At 18.9% G+C, this 24,440-nt stretch overlaps 1 protein-coding gene and 2 long non-coding RNA genes across 3 annotated transcripts; 2 read left to right on the plus strand and 1 right to left on the minus strand.

Annotated features, from left to right (window-relative positions):
• Positions 1-1,256: 1,256 nt before the first annotated feature.
• Positions 1,257-11,296, minus strand: LOC135121756 (kinesin-like protein KIF11-A). The gene is made up of 12 exons (XM_064046032.1): positions 11,216-11,296; positions 10,549-10,600; positions 9,895-9,955; positions 7,510-7,614; positions 5,600-5,667; positions 4,576-4,641; positions 4,328-4,505; positions 2,896-3,017; positions 2,648-2,724; positions 2,507-2,583; positions 2,237-2,348; positions 1,257-1,369 (listed from the first exon to the last, which is right to left on the minus strand). Exons 2-12 carry the CDS (start codon positions 10,590-10,592, stop codon positions 1,257-1,259), a joined length of 1,023 nt encoding a protein of 340 aa, XP_063902102.1. The 5' UTR covers positions 10,593-10,600; positions 11,216-11,296.
• Positions 11,297-14,448: 3,152 nt separating this feature from the next.
• LOC135121753 (uncharacterized) lies at positions 14,449-14,834 on the plus strand. The gene is made up of 3 exons (XR_010279102.1): positions 14,449-14,519; positions 14,600-14,702; positions 14,759-14,834. It is a non-coding gene; the product is annotated as an uncharacterized LOC135121753 (long non-coding RNA).
• Positions 14,835-18,592: 3,758 nt separating this feature from the next.
• On the plus strand, positions 18,593-22,170 carry LOC135121754 (uncharacterized). The gene is made up of 3 exons (XR_010279103.1): positions 18,593-18,715; positions 21,176-21,454; positions 22,096-22,170. It is a non-coding gene; the product is annotated as an uncharacterized LOC135121754 (long non-coding RNA).
• The last annotated feature ends 2,270 nt before the right edge of the window (positions 22,171-24,440 follow it).

The following is a 24,440-nucleotide window of genomic DNA, read 5'->3' on the forward strand; positions in this document are numbered from 1 at the left end:
TGTTTGCATTAAATAATACTGAATAAATCAAATTGTGATTTCTAAATGTCACTTAAAGCATCAACTAATACGATAAAGGGCTCATATTAGTACAGGTAGCAGTGACGAGTTCTTACCCCGTTTTTAGACCTCGTGGTATACAAGTCCTTCCGAAGCCTTTCAATAATCTACAAGTGAAAAAAAAATTAACGATACAAACAGAAGAATCATAGAAAATTAAAACATATTAACCAATAGACATAAGAATATAAAAAAGTAACGTTTACCAATAAATTGATTATATGGAACCAAAATAAGTAAACAAGGTACAGTTTTAAGGACTCATTATTTTTTTAATCAAAATTTATAAAAAAATTTAAATAACTATAAAAAAACGTTATAAATATTATAATAATTATTAGATAAAAAATGATTTATATATAATTGTTATAAATAAAATATTATATAATCAAAACTTTTATAAAGAAATATAAAATACATATAATGCAAGTATATAATGTGTTTGAGAAAACAATGAATAATAAGTATATGGAAGTCAAGCCTATACGCATAATATAGCTAGAAAAAGAACCATTTAAAGCGCAAAAAGATGGTATGTAATAATGTTACCCAATTAGGGATGCATAAACACCCAACACGACTTTTTATATTTATTAAAAAGTTGATAAATTTCATTGTATTATTTAAAAAATTTTCTTTTATGATTATATTTATATCACTATTATTTTCATAAATATGCTTATTTATTTTTTTGTTTTTACTTTTATTAGAAAAAGCCAATTAACGGGGCTTTCTAGTAAAGTAAAAAAATAGTACCCCAATTAATATCTTATAAAAAGTTGAATGTTATTATTATTATCATTATTATTATTTATTATTCTTATTCTTATTCTGTTTCATATATTTATTGTAGAAATGAATATATATACAAAAATAGTTGGCAAAAACAAACCATCGTATACTCTTTTATTAAAGCCTTTTTAGTAAGCGTCTGGTTAACTTCCGGCTGATTTTCGATAAATTTTGCGCTAAAAAGTTTATTAAAAAGTATTAATAATGATGATAATATAATAAATAAATAAATAAAATATAAAAACAATAAAACAATTTTTTTATGCCAAGATGCACGCGCATATGAAAGCATGTGGATGAAAGTTTCTTTAAAGTATGATGAATCAATAACGATTTATTTATTTAGATTCCAAATAAACGTTTAATGATTGGCTAAGATTGGCTAAAAGTGGAGTATGATATGTTTAATAGAAGTACCGACTGGCGTATATGCACGTGCTCAGCGTCTCTTCTAAATTGATATGAGCAGGAGAAATAGTAGCTATAATATTTGTTTTTGCCTTTCCTCCCAGGGAATCTGATATTATAATAATAAAAAGTAAAAAAATGAATAAATAACAAAGTAAAAGTAATAATTAATAATAAATGGAAAAAATTAATAATAATAAAGTAATAGTAATAATTAGTGGTAATAGTTAGTAAAAATTAAGTAAAAATAATAATAATATAATAACTAGATAAAATAGTAAACAAATAATAAAGAAAAAGTAAAAATTATTAGTAATAATAAAAATTAAAAAAAGAATAAAAGGTGCTATTTTATTAATAATAATTAAGTAAAATAAATAAATAAAAAAGTAAAAAAAATTAATAATAATAATACATAAAAAATAAGTGAACCCTAAAAGATAATAACAAGAACAAAAAGTATTAGAAAAACAAAAACAAGTAATAAAGCAACCATCAAATATTAATATACAAAGGAATTTCTTAATATTTACTAAAATTACTTAATAAATGTTTATAACAATGAAAGTTCTTCTTTTATATAAATATTATGAAAAGTATAAAAAGTTTTAATGGAAAGCTAACAATAATTATGAAAAGTATACTTAAAGCAAAAATCCCTCAAAAAATATTAAATTATTTAGTGAAACTGATAAAAAATATTGGCTATTTAAAAAAATTAAAAAGGTAACTACTCAAAAAATATATTAATAATGATTGGTCAAATACAAGCACTGAAATTATAGTAATAAAAAAAAGTAAAAACAAAGAACTAAAAATACTAAAGAAAAATGGTCAAAAATAATATGGAAGTTCAAGAGTAATAAAAACATTATAAAGCTGAAATACTCTGTAATGAATGGTTAAGTATAAGCACTAAAATAATAAATAATGATTGGTCGAAAATAACATTAAAAATATTATAAAGCTGACATACTCTGTAAAATTCTTGTAAGAAGACTATCGCGGTATGGGACCCTTCCCGTTTTTTCAACCAACGCAGTGATCACACGGCCCAAAGTTAACAGTGATTTGTTGATTTTGCCAGCCTAGTCCAAGAAAACAACGAATTGAAAATATTTCGGGAAAAAATGTTACTTACAAATTTATTACTTAAGTTTCATTAGTATAAAATTGGGGATATAATGGATTGTTACTACTACTACTACTACTACTACAAATAATAATAATAATAATAATAATAAACTTCTTGAGCACGCATATTAGTAGCGCCTGAACGGCCAATGTTTTCACTTCCCGCCAGATCCACCAAATGAAGTTTACCTGAAAAAATTATACCAATAAAAAACGATATAAAAAATTTGTTTAAGAAAGAAATGAATATAACCTGTAATTAAAATATCCTCCTCGCCGGAATTGCGAGATTTCACGTGTGTGGTGATGGTAAACACTGTGTGAGAGCGGCTTTATATTTATATTTATTATTAGTTGTAGAATTACCATACATAAATAAAAATTATGACTATTTTTCTATTACTTTTAAAATCCCTTAACGCCAACCAATCAGCATAATTATAAAATTGTTAATAAAGAAAACAAATAAACTTCTTTATATAAGTCATTAAAAACACGGACCTCGAATTTTCGTTCATCTTGGTGGACGCTGTTTTTCTTTTCCAGCAACCATCAAGACAGTCGTAGACATTTTCATTTGAATGCACAACAACTTCTTCAACGCCTTCAATAATAACATTTCCCTGAAAATAATGATCATTTTTATAATGATTAACTATAATTATAGGGAAAATAACAAAAATTACAATAATAGTAATAATATAGATAATAAATAATTAGTAATTATTAAAAATATAATAATTATAATAATAAATAAGAATCTGGTTATTTTGTACTTTTATTTAATACGTTATATTTTTCATATTTTTACAATTCTACATTCATTATTTTTCATTATATCTTTACTTTTCCATTATATTCTTTCAACAAATTTTTATTATAAACTATCCTACTTTTAGTTTTTTACTTATTTACAAGATATCAACATCATTATTTTTTTTCCTACCCTACTTTCATTATTTCATCTTTTCAATACTTTTTTATTTATAATTCTTACTTAAAAACCTTTTCATTGTTTCTATAAACATTTTCATTATTTCTTTAAAATTTTTCCAATTCTTATACTATCATTATCTTTTATTATATTTTATATAATTCTCATATTAAAACTTTTATTATTTTATCTTAAAACTTCTTATATAAAACTGTTTACCCCTATTATTTTCTTAATTTTTTATATACTATTAATATTCTTATTCATATTTTAATATCTATCTTTAAAACTACTCTACTTTTATGTTCTATTTATAATTTTTTTATACTTTTAAATATAAATATGAAACTTTTCTCTATTATTTGTACATTCGCTTTTTATACAATAAAGAAAAAAGTTCATTTACTATTCTCCTTAATGTATATATATAATTCATACTTTATTCCGTTTTCATGCCTTTATTTTACTTTATAATATTTCTTATACTTAATAATATAATTATACTTTTCTTTCTATATTTATTTATTTTTCCAATGCAATTTTAATAGCTACTATCACTATTTTGTAATAATTTTATAGTTTATTTATTGATGTTATAAAAAAAATTAATATATATTTTTAAATAGTTTATTATCAATAATATAATAACATAATCAATAAAACAAACTTTTACTAGTTATTATTAATATTGTAATATTAAATTTCTATTTTTAAATAGTTATGGATATAATAATAAAATATATAAACACTTTTAATATATATAATTTATATGTATTGTAGCAATTATAAAAATACATATTCAAAAAAGTTATTATATTAATAAAATATATAAATACTTTTATTATGTACAATAAATATTCACTATAAAAATTATAATACTATATATTATAAAAAGTTATAAGTATAAATAATAAAAAATCTATAAATACTTTTATTATAAAAAATAAAAAAATATAGGATATTATTGATTATTATGAATAAAAAGAATAAAATATATACTTTTGAGTCGTTTAAAAGTTTCAGTTCTGAATAATGCGGGCTCAACAAATCTCGCAGTTTTTCATTATAAAGTTCGACATAGGAAATTTGAACAGAATATTCTGAATCGATATTCTCGAGCTCCTCAAATAGATGCTGGCAAACACGTGGTATAAGACCAGCATCCGAGTTGACGTCCCTCCAATCACAAAAGTAAATAACGAGCAGGGATTGGTTAAGAAGTATATTATAATGGAATAAATAAAAACCATTTAGTTTCTCGCGAGGGACGTCCTTCCATTGTATATGTTTTTCCCGTCCCCGTTTGTCCATAGCTTCATTATAATAATATATTAATATAATGATAACAAAATAAGGAAAATAATATTAATAATAATTATAAAAAAAAAAATATTATTTAAAAATGTATCATCATTTTATATATTAACTAATATTATTTATAATTATTATGTAATTCAAACTTCATGACAGGATAACTATTTCTTTTTTATTATAATTATTATTATAAGTAAACTGTAAAGCATCACTTTTTATATATTCTATACTAAAAGAAAATTCAAACTAATATACTATTATTTATTACTTAATATATCTATAACCAAAAAATTCCCAAGTAATTCACTATTTAAACTCATCTATTATTACATTTCCCTTTTTTTAATTTTATTATAAAAAAAAATAAACTTTATACTTTTATGTCACTATTATAAATATATTCACTTACACACACTCAGTAGTCCTTAATATTATTATTATAAATAATACTTCAAATATATTAATTATTATATTTATCAATATAATTTATAAATGTTATTATTAATTACTATATAAAGTTATTATTATCAAAAAATTTCATAAGTTGTTTATATTATAAATATTATTATTAAAAAATATATAAAGTTATTATAATTAATTATTTCATAATTAATATATTATATATATTAAATTTATGATTATATAATTATAATTATCAGAAATAAGTATAATTATTATATAAATTGAAAATATTACTATTATTTATTACTATACGTAATTTTTTATTATATGATTTGGTTCAAAAATTATATATACTTATAAATATTGTTATTATTATTAATATACTATTATTATCATAATCATCACAATTATTATTACTAGTATTACTAGTATTAACATATCTACTATTATTTTTTTATAAAAAATATCGTCATTGTTGCTATTAGCATTATACTAATATCATTTTATTCTTATCACAATTATGACTACAATTACTGCTATTAATATTGTACTAACGCAAAAATAGTGCAGTCATAGCCTTTCAACATTTCCTCGATGCTATGAACAGCCACTCTCTTATACACCTTTTATAAAAAAACGTAAATATTAATATAAAAAATAAAATTTCCAATATTATTTATTAAAAAAAATTATTATAATATATAAAAAATAATTATTGTTATTTTTTATGAAACAAGATTAAAATAATATTAAAAAAACCGCTTTTAAAATAAGTCATTTATAAATTTTAAAAGTAAAAATATTACAAACTAAAATTTATATATGAATTGAAATAGTATAGAAAAGAATACATAATATATAAAGCTAATAAAAGTTATTATAAAAAATTATAAAAAAAACTTAAAAAGATATATTATAAATACTATTGATAATAATAATTAGTAGTAGACAAAAAATGTTTATTTTTGCTATAAAAATATTATCATTTACTTTTTTTATAATATTATAAGTTATTATTTAAAATAACAAAAAACTAATGAAAATATATAAAAAATTACTTTTAATAGTAATAAAAAATAATATTATTCAATAACTTTTTATTATTGTTATATTAAAAATATTATTAATGACATTATAAATAATTATACTTAAAAAAAAACAAAACAAATACATATTATAATTACTTTTATTAACAGTAATCACGGATATTATTATTCAATAACTTTTTATTAGTGCTATAAAAATATTAATTTCTTCAAAAGAATAATAGATATAAAAACCTTTAAAAAAAATTCATTATAAAATGCTTATAATGTATTTTAATAATAATAAAAACTTAAAAAATAATTTAATAAAACTTTTTAGCATAAAAAATTTAGTTTTTAGTTTTTTTATAAATTATATAATGTTTATTAGAAAAACTTATATATTTTATATAATATAAACTATAAAAGAAATTATTTAAAAAACTATAAAATAATAAAAAGGAGCATTAAAAATTTTTTTAATAATTCTTAATAATTTTTTTTTATAGAAACAAAAGTAAAAAGATTTACTGTATTGCAGATAAGGCCGTACATTATTATAAAAATAAAAAGAATAACTATAAAAAAATTTAAAATAAATAAATTCTATTAAACTTATTACAAAAAAATAGTTAAATTAAAAAAAAACAGTACTAATTTATTAGAGAAAACGAAAATATTAAAAAAAATAAGAACTTTAATCATATTCGTTATAATGAAATTTTTTATAATATCAACAAAACTTTAAAGTAAATAATTTATTATAGTCATTTCAAAATATAAAAATTATTATAAAAATAGAAACAGAAAAAGTTTTAGTAACTAATAATATTTTTTATAATATTAAAAAATAATTCTATTATAAAGATAAAAAAAGGTTATACAAAAACATAAATTATGATTTTAGTTTGATCTTCTTTATATAAATGTTTTAATTCTTTTATATTTACTTTCACTTACCGCAGAATTTTTTTTTGGTTGTTTTTTCTTGTTATATAACAAACGAATAATACACTTTTATAACAAAAAAGTTTTCTAATAATGAAGTATAAAACAAAAAAAAATTAAAACAATTTAATTTTTATAAAAAATTAAGTACTAAAACTTTCATATAAAAAAAAAAGTCTGAAAATTATCGTTAAAAAAATTAATAATTGCTAGTTTCTTTTTTTATAACAAGTTTTTAGATATTTTCCATTATAAATCATTTTTATAAGTAAACTCTACTTTTCTCATATGTAAATCGTTTTTTAAATATAAAATAAAGTTTTTTTTATAAAAATAATATCTTATATAAAAATTAAAAATAAGCATAAACTTAAAAAATATATATATATATATAAACGGTTAGTATATTTTATAATAATATTACAAAATTAATGAATTCTAACTAAAAAAAAAATTTTTTTTTAATATATAAAAAAATGTGGAGGTTAGCACATCAAGTTGATTGGCAGTTTGATTAAACACGCCATCAAAGTCAAAAGTTTTAATGAAAGTTTGTCCGTCCCGTTCAACACGAATATTTACAGAATTCGGTCGTTCCTAAAAAAAATATCCTTAAGTAAAAAAAAAGTATAAAAACTTTTAAATTCTTATAAATTTTCAATATTTAATACTGAAGATATTGAAGCTTCCTTAAAAAATCTATAATTATTATTATAAACTGTTTTTAAATATAAAATTTTTATTATTATAAAAATAATTATAATTTTTTTTCTCTCTATTCTATAAACTTAAATACTTTCAGCTTCTCTCTTTAAAATAGTATAAAATTATATATAAAAATATATAAAAAGTTTATAAAAAAAAGTAAATCTCCTGAAAAATATAATATCAAATAGTTTAATTGCTAAACAAATTAAATATTTTGGTTTTTTCCGAAAAGTGTGTAATGTACTACTAAGAAATGGTGTACAAATTATTCTTGTAGTTATAAGTTTATTAGTATAAACTTAAAATTTTCTTAAAAAAGTTGATGAGTTTTAATATAAATATATTATTAATAAATAAATTAAATAAAAGTTCAAAGTTTTATAAAAATCATTAACGTTCATTATATACTATAGACTATAATAAAAATAATTTTTATTTAATATTAAACATTAAAAAAACTAAAAAAAAGTTAATTTCTCTATTCTTTTTATAAACTTTAAGTTTTAAAAGTTAAAAAATTTTAAAAAAATTAATATAAAATTTTTTTCTTTTTTAATAATTATAAAAAGTTTGAAATTATTAGTAATTACATTAGAAATTCTTCCCTATAAAAAACCTCGTTAAACTTTTAAAAATAATAAAATTATATAAATAGTCTTCTAAGAAATACAAAAAGTTAAAAAATGTTTAAAAATCAGAAAGTTATATAAGTTCATTCGAGTTAAAAAACTAAAAACTATTCTATGGATAAATATATATAAATATCACCCCTCAAAAAAAATATATAAGTTTATATTATATAAAAACTTTTTGTTTTTATATAAATTTAAAATTTATTCAAATAAAAAAAACTAAAAACTTTTTAATAAATAAATAAATAGGTTTTTCATTTCTTAAAAAAAAGTAATAATTATATAAAAATAAAAAGTTTTTATATATATTGAAAGTTCATTCAAGTATATATACTAAAAACTTTTCTATAAATCAATATATATTTATTGAAGAATGAAAAAAAATATATAAACCGTTAATAAATATTTAAGAGAAGGTCACTTAAGTAAGAAAACTAAAAACTTCCTTATTAATAAATATAAAATATTTTTCATTCTTTAAAAAATATATAAAAAGTTTATAAATGAAAATGTGCTTATATATATAAAAAATTTATTCAATTAAAAAAACTAAAAACTTTTTTATAAATAATTATAACTGAAATTTTCATTTAAGTAAAAAAAGAAACCAAAAACTTTTCTATAAAATATAAAATGTTTTCTTATGTTAAGTTTATGCAAATAAGAAAACTAGAATTTTTTATATAAATAGAAATTTACATTTTATTCTTTTCATAAAAAAGTATTAAAAAAGAATAAATTTTTACATATACTTGACGTTTATTTAAGTAAAAAGCTAAAACTTCTCTAAACAAATATAATTTTTTTATTTCATTTTCCTAACAAAATATTAAAAAAAGTTAAAAGTTTTCATATAATTTTAATTTATTTAAGTAAAAACAACTAAAAACTTTTCTAGAAAATATAAATTTAATTTTGTATTTTTTTCCAAGAAAACTATAAAAAGTTAAATTTTTTAAAAAAAGTTCGACTCTATTTAAAGTTTGTCAAAGTAAAGTAAATAAAAATTAACAAGTTGGCTTTTTTTAAAAAAGCTAAAAATATTAAAAATATTTTGATAAATTAAAAGTTCTATCGAAGTTCAATTTTCAACAAAAATATTTCTTTTGTTAATAAAATATTATACATTAACTATTATTTTCAAAAAAATCTTATGAAATACTTTAAAAATTTAATAAAAACTTTACAATATTTAAATTTTATTTCAGAAATTCTCTTCGATAAACTTAATAAGGCAAAATGCCAGTAAATAAATTATAAAAAATATTCTTAAGATTAAAAAACAAATAAATTATTTAAGTAAAGTTATAAATTTGGCCGACCAAAAAAAAATTAAATTCATAAAGATTAATTATTTTTTTTTGAAAAAATTTATTTCTAATTCCTAAGAACAAAAAATAGATTACTAAAACAATAAATTAATAATAAATTATTTTATAAAGGGTTTATATAGGAAAAGTTTTAATTTATAAAAAAGATTACTTTATACAAATTAATTATTAACAAAAAATAAAATCTCAAGTTATAAAAAAATTACCACATTACAGCTAACAACGCTTCGATATTGGCCCGAAGAAAGCTCGCGTTTTAGTGGTGGCCTTTAAAATTATAAAAATGTTTATTTTATTAATTAAAATAAATAAATAAATAAATATAAAATTATCCATCAAATCTTTAACTTCGGGATAAATTTTATCTTTGAAAAAAACTAAAAAATCAAATACACGTAAAAATAGATAATAGTAACATTAAGTATAAGTTCAAAAAGAATTCATCTTTTTTTTATTAATATTTACCTCAAAATTATATTTATAAATTTATATACTTATTGTTTTGAAAAGTTATATTTCCATAGCTATAGTTTTATATTAAACGAAAAGTTTAATCTTTAAAAATAATCATTTATTTTTTAATTTTTTTAAATTTAGGGTCTGCTTATTTTTTACAAATAAGTTAATATGAAGACTTTATATTAAGTTAAAATATATGTTTTAGTTATCTAATTTGCATATTTCGTATTTACTACTATAATAGTAATTTTCTACCATTAAATGAAGTACAAAAAAGTCAAAAAAAACGTTTATTAATTTTAAAATCGTAAACACTAAATTTCTAAATAAATATTAAATGTCGACTTTTTATTAATATAAATACTTTAAAAAAATAAAATCTTAAAATATTGCAAAGAGACCTACAACGGAGAAAAACTTTTACTTGCTGAGAGTTAGACTTCATATTCTTTTCTGTATAAAATGAGAAGTAAATTAAGGAATAATGCTCTTAAAAATTAGCTAAATCTTATATATAACCATTTTTTAATTATTAAATCATTTAATTATCAAGTGTTAATAAATATAAAAGGTCACAAGATTTAAAAAATAGTAAATTTAAAAATTAATTAGTAAACAATAAAAATAATTAATAAAAAAAAAGTTAAAGTATAGTAAAAAATATAAATAAATAATCAATAATAGAAAATCACATAACTCTATTGTCCTTTAAAAGGTTATTTTTATATAATAAATAAATATAAGTTGATTTCGTCTTATTCACAAAGCATAAATTAATTGAGTTCAAAAAAATAGTAAAAATTCAAGATATACACAACTTTACTTTGTTATTAATAATTTATTATATATAATACAAAAATAAGTTGATTCCTTCTAATCACCATACATTAATTGAAGATGAATTTAAAAATAATTAATCAATAATTAACTATACACAGCTCTACTCTGTTCTTTAGAAAGTTGTTATCATGAAATAAATACATACATAAGGTTAGTTTTAATTACAATAAAAAATTTAAAAAAGTTCAGAAAATAAATAAATAATAATAAAATTTTATACAGCTCTACCTTATTTTTAAAAAAATTACTATTATATATAAAAAAGCTTCTAAGCCTACAAAGTGAACACGCCAGTATTAACTAGAAAACTACCGCCAACTTAATTAGTTTCAAGATAACGGGCATCCCCTTTTATTTACGTCCTGCTTGCGTCAAGACTAATATTTTATATTTATTCATATCGTTACTAGTTATTGAACTTATTAGTAGCTTTTTATATTATAAGTTTTAAAATTAATTAAATATTTTTTTAATAAAAATTTTTTTTGTAAAACAATCATATATGTTAACACAGTTAATACTAAAATGTTAATAATTATACAGGCCATATAAATTTTAATTTTCAGTTAATATCGTTCGTGTGAGAGTGCTTTTTAATAATAAAAAAAGAGGCGTAACCATATTTTATTATTATATACTTGCCATTAATAAAGCCAGCTTTGCTTCCTTTCAATTTTTATTTAGTAATTTTCTGGCAAGATATTGTACTTTATTTTAAAGAATCGCAATAAGTTATAAGGAAAACTGTGTAACTAAAGCTTATCTTTTTTGTATATAAAAAAAAACTTTCAGTAAATCTATGAATTTCAAATTTCTTTACTATATATTACAATCTGTCCCCCAGAATTAGCGCCTTTATATTATAAATATTTTAAATAGTAGTTGTGATCAGGTTTTTTACTTTCTTTAAAGGGCCCTAAACAGTACACGAATATATTTTTGTAATACTGGATAATAACAGTTTTTGGTAGGATAGCAACTTTGTGAGTAGCTAGGCCATTACTATATTACTAGCACATCAGCATTAGCGCGGCTCAATACCCTTTATATATTAAACCATAGTATTACAATTACGGTACTCAACATATCGCTCAGTTCCAAGTAAGCTGGTAAAATGACTCAGTGCTATTAACATTACTCATCTGCTCTTAATCGTTGCTACTCGCACGGGACAACAGCTAACCCCATTAAGTTAGCAAGTTTCGCCAGTGTTTCACGAAAGGACCAAGCATTTGGGTGAAGACTAACACAAAGCGTAGCTGCTAAAAGTCGAGATGGGCACAACCTAAACTACTTAAGTAATTTTTATAATTAAGTTCTACTTTGGTAAACAAAACTAATTAACTAACGCTCTAGAAAGCTAACTAGCTTGTTCGACCAAAGTGGAACGTTTTTTTTTTTCCGTTCTACTTTGTTAGAAGAATCTAATTATCATTTCTTAAGTTGAAGATTTTAGTAAACTTAAGCGATTCACTCTGAACTTCTAAATAAAAGTTTATTCATTAAAAGATTAACCTAGATTCTAAATATGATTGCCCTGCTTAGTTCTTACGTTAGGAAGTTTGTCGTGTACCTTGGAGGGTTCCACAGTGGTGTGACGCTCGCTTGGAAACAACTGCCCTTAATAGAGGGAAACACCAATATATAGCATGGACCTTTGAGAAGTGCTATCTCCTCATTCTGATTAGAACAGGTCGTGTATATAGCTATGGGTTTTGTAATTTAACGAATCGAGGTGTGGATATATGTATCATACTATATTGATCGTCCATTCGATGAGATAACATTCGGCTAAATAACCTGGTGTGAAATAATCGTTGCTAATGGAGTGCTATGGTGCTGCCTGCGCATGAATTCATATTCTTATACTTGGATCCCGCAGAAACTGTGCTTGGTGAGCATTGGTTAAGTGACGTAAACATGGTAGCTTCAATGAGTAGCTGCAGAAGAAAGCTGCGCTTAACGTTTGTAGTAATCATGAGTGGTACGTAATTCACTATTGCACTGGTCACGGTGCCTGCAGTTGAAAGATTAGAAGGTTAAGTTCTATGAATGTAGCATATACTTCCATACAAAGTATGTAGTAGTATACAGTACTACTACTGTAGTATTCTAGTATCGTATGAAATATTGGCTATGAGTGCTGTAGCGTTGACGAAAGTTGACGTAATGATATAGTATTTGTAGCTAGTAGAGTAGCATAGTAGTATAGGTAGTATTAGTTTCTAGTACTCTTAGATATGAGGCGCCCAACCAAATTAATGGCATTTTCCTCAGCATTTCATTGGCGAGGCCATCGGGCCAGGCGCTTTTCGTTTAGGTAGTGCATTAACAATTGCTTGAACCTCGTCAACATTAATTAGTTTAAGTGGTTCGTAGTTAACGGAAAGGAGTAAGTTTAGCTGAGGGAACGCATCATCGTTATCAATATAATGAGCAGCTGGCTCGTTTTGGAAGCAAGAATGGTGCCGGAGAGCGTGGTTTTATCCCCACCACTCTCGGTCACTGTATTTCCTTCACGAAGGGACGGTAGTGGTGCAAGCCCCCGACTTTTGCTACCCGCTCCTACATTTCAAAAGTGCGATATTTATAATTTTCGACTTTATAATCTATTGTTTTTGGAACACAATTCAACAACTTCGTCACATAAATTTGAGTTCAGAAAATAAAGTTTCTTAATTATTAAAATTTTGCAGTACTAATTTTGTTTCCACCATCCGTTAGACTTTTACCAAAAAAAAAAGTGAGTTACAAATTTACAAGTTTTTTTTTAATTTATAAGAATTTTAAGTTGCTAAAGAGAAATTCTAATAGATACTCACGCTCTACGTACAGTTCCTATAAATATATTACTTCTTGAAGTATATGCTTCTTACATTTTTAAATACAATTTTTAGAATATTCGTGCGTCAATTTTTATTAGTAGCAAAGAACTTAAAGCAAGTAGTTTTACAAGACTTAAAGTGTTGAAGGTCGCAGCACGGCAAAAGTGGGAGCGCCCGCCTTGAGGGTGTAGGAAATCATTTATTACTATTCATCGGGAGTCCAAATACTTGAAGACTTATTACTTTTTTTTCGTATGAGCAGTGAAAGTGTTGCAGTTTTTTAGAAGTTTCATAAGGATGAAAAATAGCAATTTTATTGAAAGTTTGTCAGTACAAAAAGTTTATAAAGAGTTTGAGGTGTCTGTATATTTTGCTTATAATAAATTTTTATGAGTATATATTTAGTACTGTTCGTCTGTTTCGTGAAAGAATAAGTTATTACTTTGAATTTTTTAAAATATTTTATTTTTTAATTTTTTTAATCTTTTAAATTCTATTTTTAATATAGCCAGCTCTCCAATATTACTTTTAATTTACACTAGGCGTTAAATAGATTAAGTACAACTTAAATATATACTAAACACCAGAATGCTTAAAGTATATTATAAAAGGAGTTAAACAAACTTGAAGAAACTTGGTGCAAACCTTGTAAAGCTGGCGAAAAAAAGGAAAACCGTTTAAAAAATCGTTACTTTAATGTCCTCCCTGTGAAGTTTCTATGATGGATGTAGATTAATTTTTAAATTATCTATAATTAAAAGATCTACTTTTGTTATTTAATAATTAGTATGATCATACGCGTGTGAAACTAAAGGATGCTAAAAACGACTATATTAATGCTAATTTTATTACGCTAAAAGACGTGAATGGTCGTTATATAGCTGCTTCGGGTTATTATATTTATAAAATTTTTTAATTGAAGTTTATTTTATATATAAAATTCCAGCGCCTCCGGCTTGCGCTATCGGCGATTTTTGGCAAATGGCTTTTGAAAAAAAAGTTACTTCTATTATTATGCTCACCAACGAAATCGAACTGGGCAGAGTTATTTTTATTTTTAGTTAATTTTTTTATTTTTTAATATTACTAAAATAAGACGCTTTTATGCAGTTTACTAAATTTCTGCATAAACTTATTTTAATTCTCATTTAAGTTTTTTATTTTTTGTTTTTATTAAAATTTTTATTTTGTGTTTATTATATTTTAGTATTATTTAAAAATTTGTTTTACAGATTGAAAACACTCTATAACGTTATTATTTTTAAAAGCGCGAGAGTTCTTTTTCATTTTAAGTGCTTCACACTATTATTAAATGTATATAATTTTTTAATTTTACTTTTTTATAAAGTTTAGTCAGAAGTTCGGTCTTTGTAATCTATTTTCGAATATTATAATTTAATTTAAATGAAATTAAAATAATACTTTATATTCGTAATCATTAAAAAATATTAAATTTTAGTTTATTTCTAAAATAGTTGACTCATTTACTTCTATATAGAAAATAATTTAGTATAATTTTTAAAATAATTTTATAAAACCTTTTTATAATAGTTTGTAAAAACTTTTGAAATTAGAATGTTTTTAAACTTTATATATTAAATTTATATAAGCTTAATTATAGCCAGTTATTAATTAGAATTTCTGTTTTAAATAAATTTTTTTAAGGATAATTAAAATTATTTATAATTTATGTTAGGTTTTCATAATTTTATTATTACTTAATTTATTTCTAATAACTTTTTTTTAATATTTTATTATTTTATTATTATAATTCTTTATATTAATTATTTTTAATTTTAAAATTTTTTGGTCTAAACAATCTTTTTAACATAAAGTTTTAAATTTATAATAATTTTTATTTATACTTATTTTTTTCTTTTTTTAAAACTTTTTATTATTATTTTTTTAATTTTTTTAATTTAATTTTTTTTTGAAATTTTAAATTTTTTTAAATAGTTTTAATACATAAATGAAATAAATAATTTATTTTATAAAAAAAGTTTTTGAATTCTTTTTATATAAAAATTATTGTATCTTTAATTAGCAATATAAAGTTCCCTCTTTTTATTTTATAAAGTTTTTTATATAACAAGTTAACAGAAAAAAGTTATTTTTATTAATATTATAATTTTTATATTTGTTTCTTTAAGTAAATTTAAATAAATTTTTAGTTTACTTACAAAAATGTTTAATAATAATACTTTTTTATACACGTTATAAGTAAAACAAAATATATTTTTTTTTGAAACTTGAATAAAATTAAATATTTTATTTTGTGAAATGTGACGGAAATAAATTTTTCATATAATATATAAATACTAAAACTTAATGTGGATGTATTTTCTAAAAAAATCATTATAACGAGTGGAACAATAAATTATAAATTTTAAAATATTATATGAAAATATTTTTTAATAAAAATTTTATATAATCAGTTTTTTTTAAAAGTAATTAGAAAATATAGTCTTTTTATAATTTATGATTTATTTTTAAGTAAAATATAAATAAAAAGACTTTAAATTTTAATATAAAAAAAATTATTTAAAAAATAATATTTTTAATAAATTTTATAAAAAGTGGAAATAATAAAGCGATAAATTATAAAGTTTTTATATATTTTTTTAAAATATTATTTGGTGGTTATCCTATCTGATCGGTTTTTTTTATAAAGATAATATATTTATGTAAACTTATTATTAAGGATTAAAATAAAAATAAGGAAACAATATTTTAGTATTTTTTATAAAAATTAATGAATAAATTTTAGACAAAATGGAAATAATGACAATACATTTTATATAGTTTTTAAATATTATATAAAATAATTTTTTTTATGAAAATTCTATATTATTAGTTTTTTTATGAAATATAATTGATAATAATTCTATTAAATTTATTATTAATGATAAAAATAAAATAAAATACTAACTTAATATTTTTGTATCTTTTAGGAAAAATATATAAAAAGTAGAATTAATAAAACAATTTTTTAGTTTTAAAATTATATAAAAATATTTATTTATAAAAATTTTATATAATCAGTTTTTTTAACACAGTGATAGTTATATAATTTTATTATCAATGAGAAATTAAAATAAAGATAAAACTTAATATTGTGGTATTTTTAAGAAAATTGTTCAAGATATAATATTTTTTTTATAAATTTATAAAAAGTAAAAATAATAAAACAATAAGTTATGAAGTTTTTAAAATATTATATAAAAATTTTTTGATAAAAATGCTATATTAACAGTTTTTTTTTAACAATAATAATTTTACATACATTTATTACTAATTAAATTATAATAAAAATAATAAAACTTAATAATATATGGTTTTTCATTTGGAAAAAAATTTATTTCATAATGTAACTTTATAATGAAAAAATTATATTATAATTTATTAGTAATTTTTAGAGAAAATCAAAATTTATTAAACTTAATAAATATTAGTTTTACTATATTAAAAATAATTTTATAAAAAATTTATATATTAATTTTAATTCAATAAATTTATGTACAATTTTTATTAAAATAAAATCAAATAATTAAATAAAATATTTTTTTTATGAAAGTAATACTAATTTTTTATTCATTCAATTTATTATTATTATTAAAATAAAATTATATAATTTTTTAAAAATAATTTTTTTTAAGGAAAATAAATACTAATTTTTAATAAAATTAATTTTATATATATATTTTAATATGAAGTTAAATAATTTATAAAAAATATTTTTTTTAAAAATGTACGTAAATAACAGTAATTTTCATTAATTTATTAATAACATTTTTTTTAAAAATATTAATGAAAGTTATATAATAATTTATATCCATATTTTTTAGTTTTCTTTAAATTTTTTAAGGAATAGTAATCATTCATTAAAAATATTATAATTTTTTTTATTTAAAATAAGTTATTTACTAAATTTTTTAGGAATAATAATAATAATCATTCATTAGTTTATTATTAAGTTCTTAAAAATCATTAGTTATAATTAAATTTATAAATTATTTATTGTTGTTTTTGGTTTTTTAATAAATTTTTTAAAAAGTTAATAATTATTTATTATTTTAATAGCATTTTAAAAATTTTTTTTAATAATAATAAAATTTGTATATAAATTTCTATTGTTATTTCCTTTTTAACTAAATTTTTTTGGACATAATAATTATCATTTATTAATTTATTATAAATTTTTTTTTATTTCGATAATTTTATCGTTTTTAAATTTATATAAAAAAATAAATTTTCAATACAATTTTCTGTATTTAATTTAATTTATTAGTTAAATAATATATAGTTTATAATAATTTTTTTTTTGAATAGCAAAACTGAAAAAAATAAATATTTATTATAAAAAGTTTTACATTTTTATAAAAAAATTGTTGAATGAAAAATTTAACAAGTTAAAATTTTTGTTTATATTAATGAAAATAATCTTTTATAAAAAACAATTTTATTATTATAGAGGAAAATTATACAAACAAAAAATTATTTATTTTTAAAATATTTTTAATAATTTAAAAAATATATTTTTTTTTAGAAAATTGTTATTATTCTTTTTCTTTATTTAAATAATTTTATTATTATTATTACTTTTTGCTTACTATTTTTATTTATATATAATTTATTATAATATCACAAAAAAATAAACTCTACTTCCCTTTGTATAAGATAATTCATTTTTATAAAAAAGTGATAAAACTATTTATTATTATTTAAAAATTATAAATGTAATTTATAGTAAATAAAAAAAATTTTGTACTTTTAGAAAAAATGTGATTTGTATTGGCCGAATTATAACACAACAATGAAAATTGAAGATTTTCATATAAAAAATTGCGAAGAACGCGTCTTCAAAAACTTTACGTTGAGAACTTTTCTTATAACTTCTGAAAAAGTAATTAATTATATTTATAATATTTATTATTTTTAAATATTTATATTTATTTAACTGAAAAAAATTATTATAATAAAAAAAAATATTCATTTTATCAATTATTATTATTATAATAGTAAACTATTTAATAATATATACAATAAGAAAAAGTTGTAAATAAAGTATATTTATAAATTTTTATATAGAAATTAAATAAATTTATATTTTCATTTTTTTATATTTTATAATTTTTTAAAATTCTAATTATCAGTTTTTATTAATAATAACTTAAATAAAATAATTTTAATATAATAATTAATAAACAAAGGATAATTATTTTTTTTATAACTTTAAAAGATAATCAAAATTATATTCCAATTTATATTTAGGAAAGTTTTTTTAAAAAAAATAAATATTTTTTTATAACAGAATAAATATTAATATATACTTTTTAATATTATTCTATTATAAGAATTAATAAGAATGTATAATTTTAATTATAACTATTATTTATAAATAAAAATAAACACAAATTTATATTTCATGTAATATATAACTTGAAAAAAATTGAGTTTTTATATAAAATATATGGAATAAATTTTTTCTAAACACGTATAAATTTATACTTAATATACTTTTATTTTTAATTTATTATAATTTTTAAACATTACATTAATAATAATTTAAAAAACATCATTTTATTATTTTAATTAATAAAAAAAGGACTAATTATTTTGAATTATAACTATAATTTATAGATAACTATAATGCAAATTTATGAATTACTAAAAATTTAGAGTTTTATAATTAATATATTAAAAAAAACTTATATATATATTTTCTGTGTTTATATTTTTTATAATTAATTTTATAATTATCCTTATTTTTTAAATATTTTACTTTACCATATAAATTTTTATATATGAATTAATTTATTTTTAGATATGTATATTCTATTTTTATATCGTTTTTGGATTTTTTATTGATTGTATTATTTTTTTTTGCTTTACTTTATATTTTTTATGTATAAACTACTTTTAATTTTGATTATTAATATCACTTTAAAATAATTCCTTGTATAAACCTTTTTATGTTTAAATATTTTTTTATTGTTTATATAAATTTTATTTTTATTAATATTTTATTTATATTTTATTTCAAAAATAATAAAGTTTACTTTATACTTATAATTACTATCAAAAATTAATGATTTTTTTAGATAAAAAGTTAATAATTATAAACTTAGTAGCTCAACCTTATAATATAAAAATGAACATCCAAATTGCTTATAAAATATTATACTAATATAAATTTTATAACTTTATTATTATAAACTATCAAATTTTAGCAGAACTTTAATATTTATTACGTTTTACGTTACTTTATATATGTTAACGACTGTTATAAACTTTATTTATACTTTTATTAAGTTTCTATTAGTGTAAATTTTAAAACAAATATTATAATTATATATATAATAATTATTAATTTAAAATAAATATTAGTTTATATATTTATTATTATTAAGTTTTTGTTATAACAAATATATATTTTTGTATATTATTTATATTTATACAGAAATATATTATCTCTTTATTTATTATTATTAAGTTTTTATTTTTATAAATATATAACAGTTTTTTTTATATTCTCTGTTATTTAAAATTATACAAATACTAATATTAATATTATTTTAGTAATTATAAAAAAATTTTCTATAGCACGAAAAACAAAAGTTATTAATTACTTTTTACTATTATTATTTATAATTAATAAATTATAATTAGTAAATTTAATAAATCTAAATTAAAATTTAATTAAATTTTCTACAGCTTTATTAACCACTTTCACGATTATTTATTATTGGTAATAGTAATTTTAATAGAACCTTCTCTCCCATAAAAAATAATAGTTGTTACCTACTTTCACTAAAGATCTTTTACAGCATTTAAAGAAAAGAAGTTAACCACTTTCACTATTATTGTTTAAGTATTCTATTTCAAGATTTTAGAAAATTTTAATAAAATTACTTTTACTACTATTACATATTATTTAAGTTTAAAAAAAATCTCAACTAAATTTTTAGTAATCATAATTAAATCTTTTACATCTTTAATAAAGAAAAAGTTACTAATCACTTTAACCTTTATTATTAATAAATTTAATAAATCTTAATAAATTTTAAAGTTAAGTAGTTCTAATCAGAACTTTTACAGCAAACTTTCACTGATGATATAATTTTTGATGAATTTAGTGAATCTTATTTAATTTTTTAAGTAATCTTTTAAAATATATTACTATACCAAAACGAAAAAGTTATTAATCACTTTCGCTTTTTTTTTTTGCTGATTTTAAATATTTTTATTTAATCCAAATTAATAATAAATTCTTAACCACATTCATAATTAATATTTATGATTTCCATATAAATTTAGTTAATTTAATATAAAATTTTATGTATCTTTCTAAAATCTACTACAGCATCGAAAGGAAAAAGTCATTAGTCACTTTCACTATACTTCGTGGCCCGATTTTGATGTTCCTCTTTCCCCTAAAGGGCTTGTCGCAATGATCAACGTGATTCAAAAAATCGTGAACAGCAAATTTAAAAAGTTTACCAATTTAGTACATTGCAGTGCTGGTATCGGAAGAACTGGAACTTACATAGCAATAGAAGTTGGTAGATTGGCAATTTCACAGGGAAAAGAGTTTGATTTATATAAATTTGTAGAGGAAATGAGACACCAAAGAGCTGGAATGGTAAATTGGTCTTAAAAAAAAAAATTAAAATTATTCTAGTATTCTCTTTTTCTTTTACTGCATATTTATTTTCTTGATGTTTATTTTAATGTATATAACTATTAATTATTATTTTATATTTTATTAAAAGTAAAATAAAATTCTTTTTAATTGTATAACAAAAGGGAATAATAAAAATAATCATTATAATCTTTTATTTGGTTATGTAACTTTTTATTAGAAATATTGTATTTTTCTTTAATATAGATTAATTTTAATTATCAATCTTTTCTTTATTCCTTTTTTTTATTTATTTATTGAACAAAAATTAAAAGGAATTAATATATAAATTGTAATAAAAAATTAAATTTTATAAAAATAAATAATAGTTATAAATATATTCTATTATTTGTTAATTAACTTTCTAAAAGTTTTAAATTTTTTTTTAATTTTTTTTTAGATAATCCTTTTATTTATATTTATATATAAAAATTTGTTTAGTCTTTAAAACTATTATATACTCGTTTAATATTTTTTTTGGAAGCACAAAATTAATTATAATAAAGGACATTAGTTTAAAATTTTAATTTAGCTGCACAAAATTTTTTAATTATCATTATTTACAACTTTTAGCGTCACTAATGCTAATTTTATTTAATCAGATACAAACACCCGAGCAATATTTTTTTTGCTATAAAGCAATTTATGCGGAATATGCCGTCGAAGAATTAATGGAAGAAAATGAAAATTTTTAATAGGAATTATAATAAAACTATATCTATTAAATTCAAATAATTTAGATTTATATGATTTACTTAATTTAATAAAAATCAAAATTTATAACAATTATTATTACTCTTAAAGAGTTTAATTTTAACTTAAATTAAAAAATTTTATTACTAAAGCAAAAGTTTTAAAGTAAAAATTTTTTATAATTTATTTTTTTTAATCTATAAATAAAAAGTAAACAAGCCTCCTTATTTAAGCATTTTTAATTAAAATAAATTAATTTTCTAAGATCTAAAATATTCGCTTTTACTATCCATCTTCATAAGTTACTATAAGCTATCTCTTTAGCGTTTCCGAATTTGGGATTAAAAAGTAATATAAGATAAACATTTTTAATAAGAAAAATAAAAAAGGTTTAGTTGTTGATAATATACAGTGAAATTATATATAATCTAAACTCACTGCTTTGCAATATTTATTTTTTAAGTTACGTAATTAATCTCAGAAGCGTATAATAATATAACTAATAAACATTTAAAATGAAAAATAAAAGAGTTAATTGTTATCTTATTAAATAAAGTAATAAATGAAACAAACAATTATTAAAAAATTAAAAGGTTGGAAGTTATTAAAAAATAATTATTTCATCTAAATTCACAGCTTACCACATTTCATGTTTATAAGCAAATCATAAGCAATCTCTGTTGGGTTTTAAATATTTTTTTAACTTAAAGTGTTAAGAAATAATAAAATAAATCTGAATCAGTACTTTAAAGATTATTAAAAAGAATTAATTAACGAAACAAAATCAATCTATTTACAGTATTTATTTGCCTTATTAGTTTTTCTTTATTTAACAATTTTTTTAATGCTTATTCGTTTCTATAAATTTATTTTTCATATAAAAAATATTTATTTTTTGGTAAACGTTTTAATATTATTGAAGTCCGTACATAAACATTCACAATAAATTAATATAAATATTTTATATTTTATAAGAATAATATTATAGTTACAAATTAAAAATAATACTTCTAAAAATAAAAAGAAAACTATATACAAACTTTTTATTACCTCTATAAAAAAATTTAGTCACCTTATTTTAAATATTATTTTTATACCACTAACTTAATTTTTTTATTTCGATTAGTTATAATTTATTCTTTCAAAAATTATATATATTCGAGAATAATTTAATTAAATGAATAGAACCTCAATATTGCTTTACTAGGCTAAGAACTTTTAAAAATTTAATTATATTCAATAAAAAACATTCACAAACTTTTTGTTTTTAAATATAAAGTTAAAAGCATTTCCCTTCGAGTGGGAAGCGAATATTAATTGAGGAGTCCTAGCCAACAGCAAAGCGAGATTATTAAAACGTTACTAACTTTTTTTACTACTTATATATTTTATTTAAAAAAAAAAGGGAGATAAAATTATAATAAACGCCAGACCTTTTTTTATAAAAAAAAAGATTTTAAGGTTGGTTTATAAAAGGTTGAGCGCTCCACTTTCAGCATCTTTTTGTTACAAAATCTCTAGCTAGTGCATTGTGATATTATGTATAACATTTTTAATATTTTTCAGTTCTACTTAAATATTTATAAAAAGATGCAAACAAAATGTACTCCGGACTAATTTTTTTTTATAAAAAAAAGAAAATCAAAAATCTTCTGGTAAGGGTCTCTAGCTAGCAGTAAGGAGAGATTAGTGCAACATTACCAACTTTTTTTTTCTACTTAATTATTGTATATATAAAGTGATGAAAATATAACATACGCCACACCTTTTTGGTTATATAATAGATAAGAATGTTTTATAATATCTTAAGCGCTTCGTTGTTAAAATCTTCTCGTTACAGGACCTTGGCCTTATACTTACTATTAATCGACTAGGAGTCTGTACTAGACTCAGCGAGCATCTTCAAAAGTTAAGTCATAATAATAAAAAGTGTACCTTTTAATATATTTTATTATAATTTACTTATATTCTTCAACAAAATTAAAATTTTATTACGGATGCTATATTACTATCGCTTGTTTTCAAACCAGGTCCCAAAAGCAATATTGTTAAATTCTATAGTTAAAAATTAATACAGAGATTTAGTAAAAGTTATCTGTAAATGAAAATATTTAAAAGGAATGAATCATAAGAAATAATAAAGTAACAAAATTTTTCATCAATATTAAGTATTACAGTAAAACCAAAGTAAATACGTTGACCCAGTTAAATTGTCGAAACGTAAGTATAAAGAAAATAGCAAGAATCTCTTTCC

The sequence above is a fragment of the Zophobas morio genome, unplaced genomic scaffold, assembly GCF_036711695.1.
Source record: "Zophobas morio isolate AGI-343-1 ecotype UQ-CSIRO unplaced genomic scaffold, CSIRO_AGI_Zmor_V1 ptg000693l, whole genome shotgun sequence".
Classification (NCBI taxonomy): domain Eukaryota; kingdom Metazoa; phylum Arthropoda; class Insecta; order Coleoptera; family Tenebrionidae; genus Zophobas; species Zophobas morio.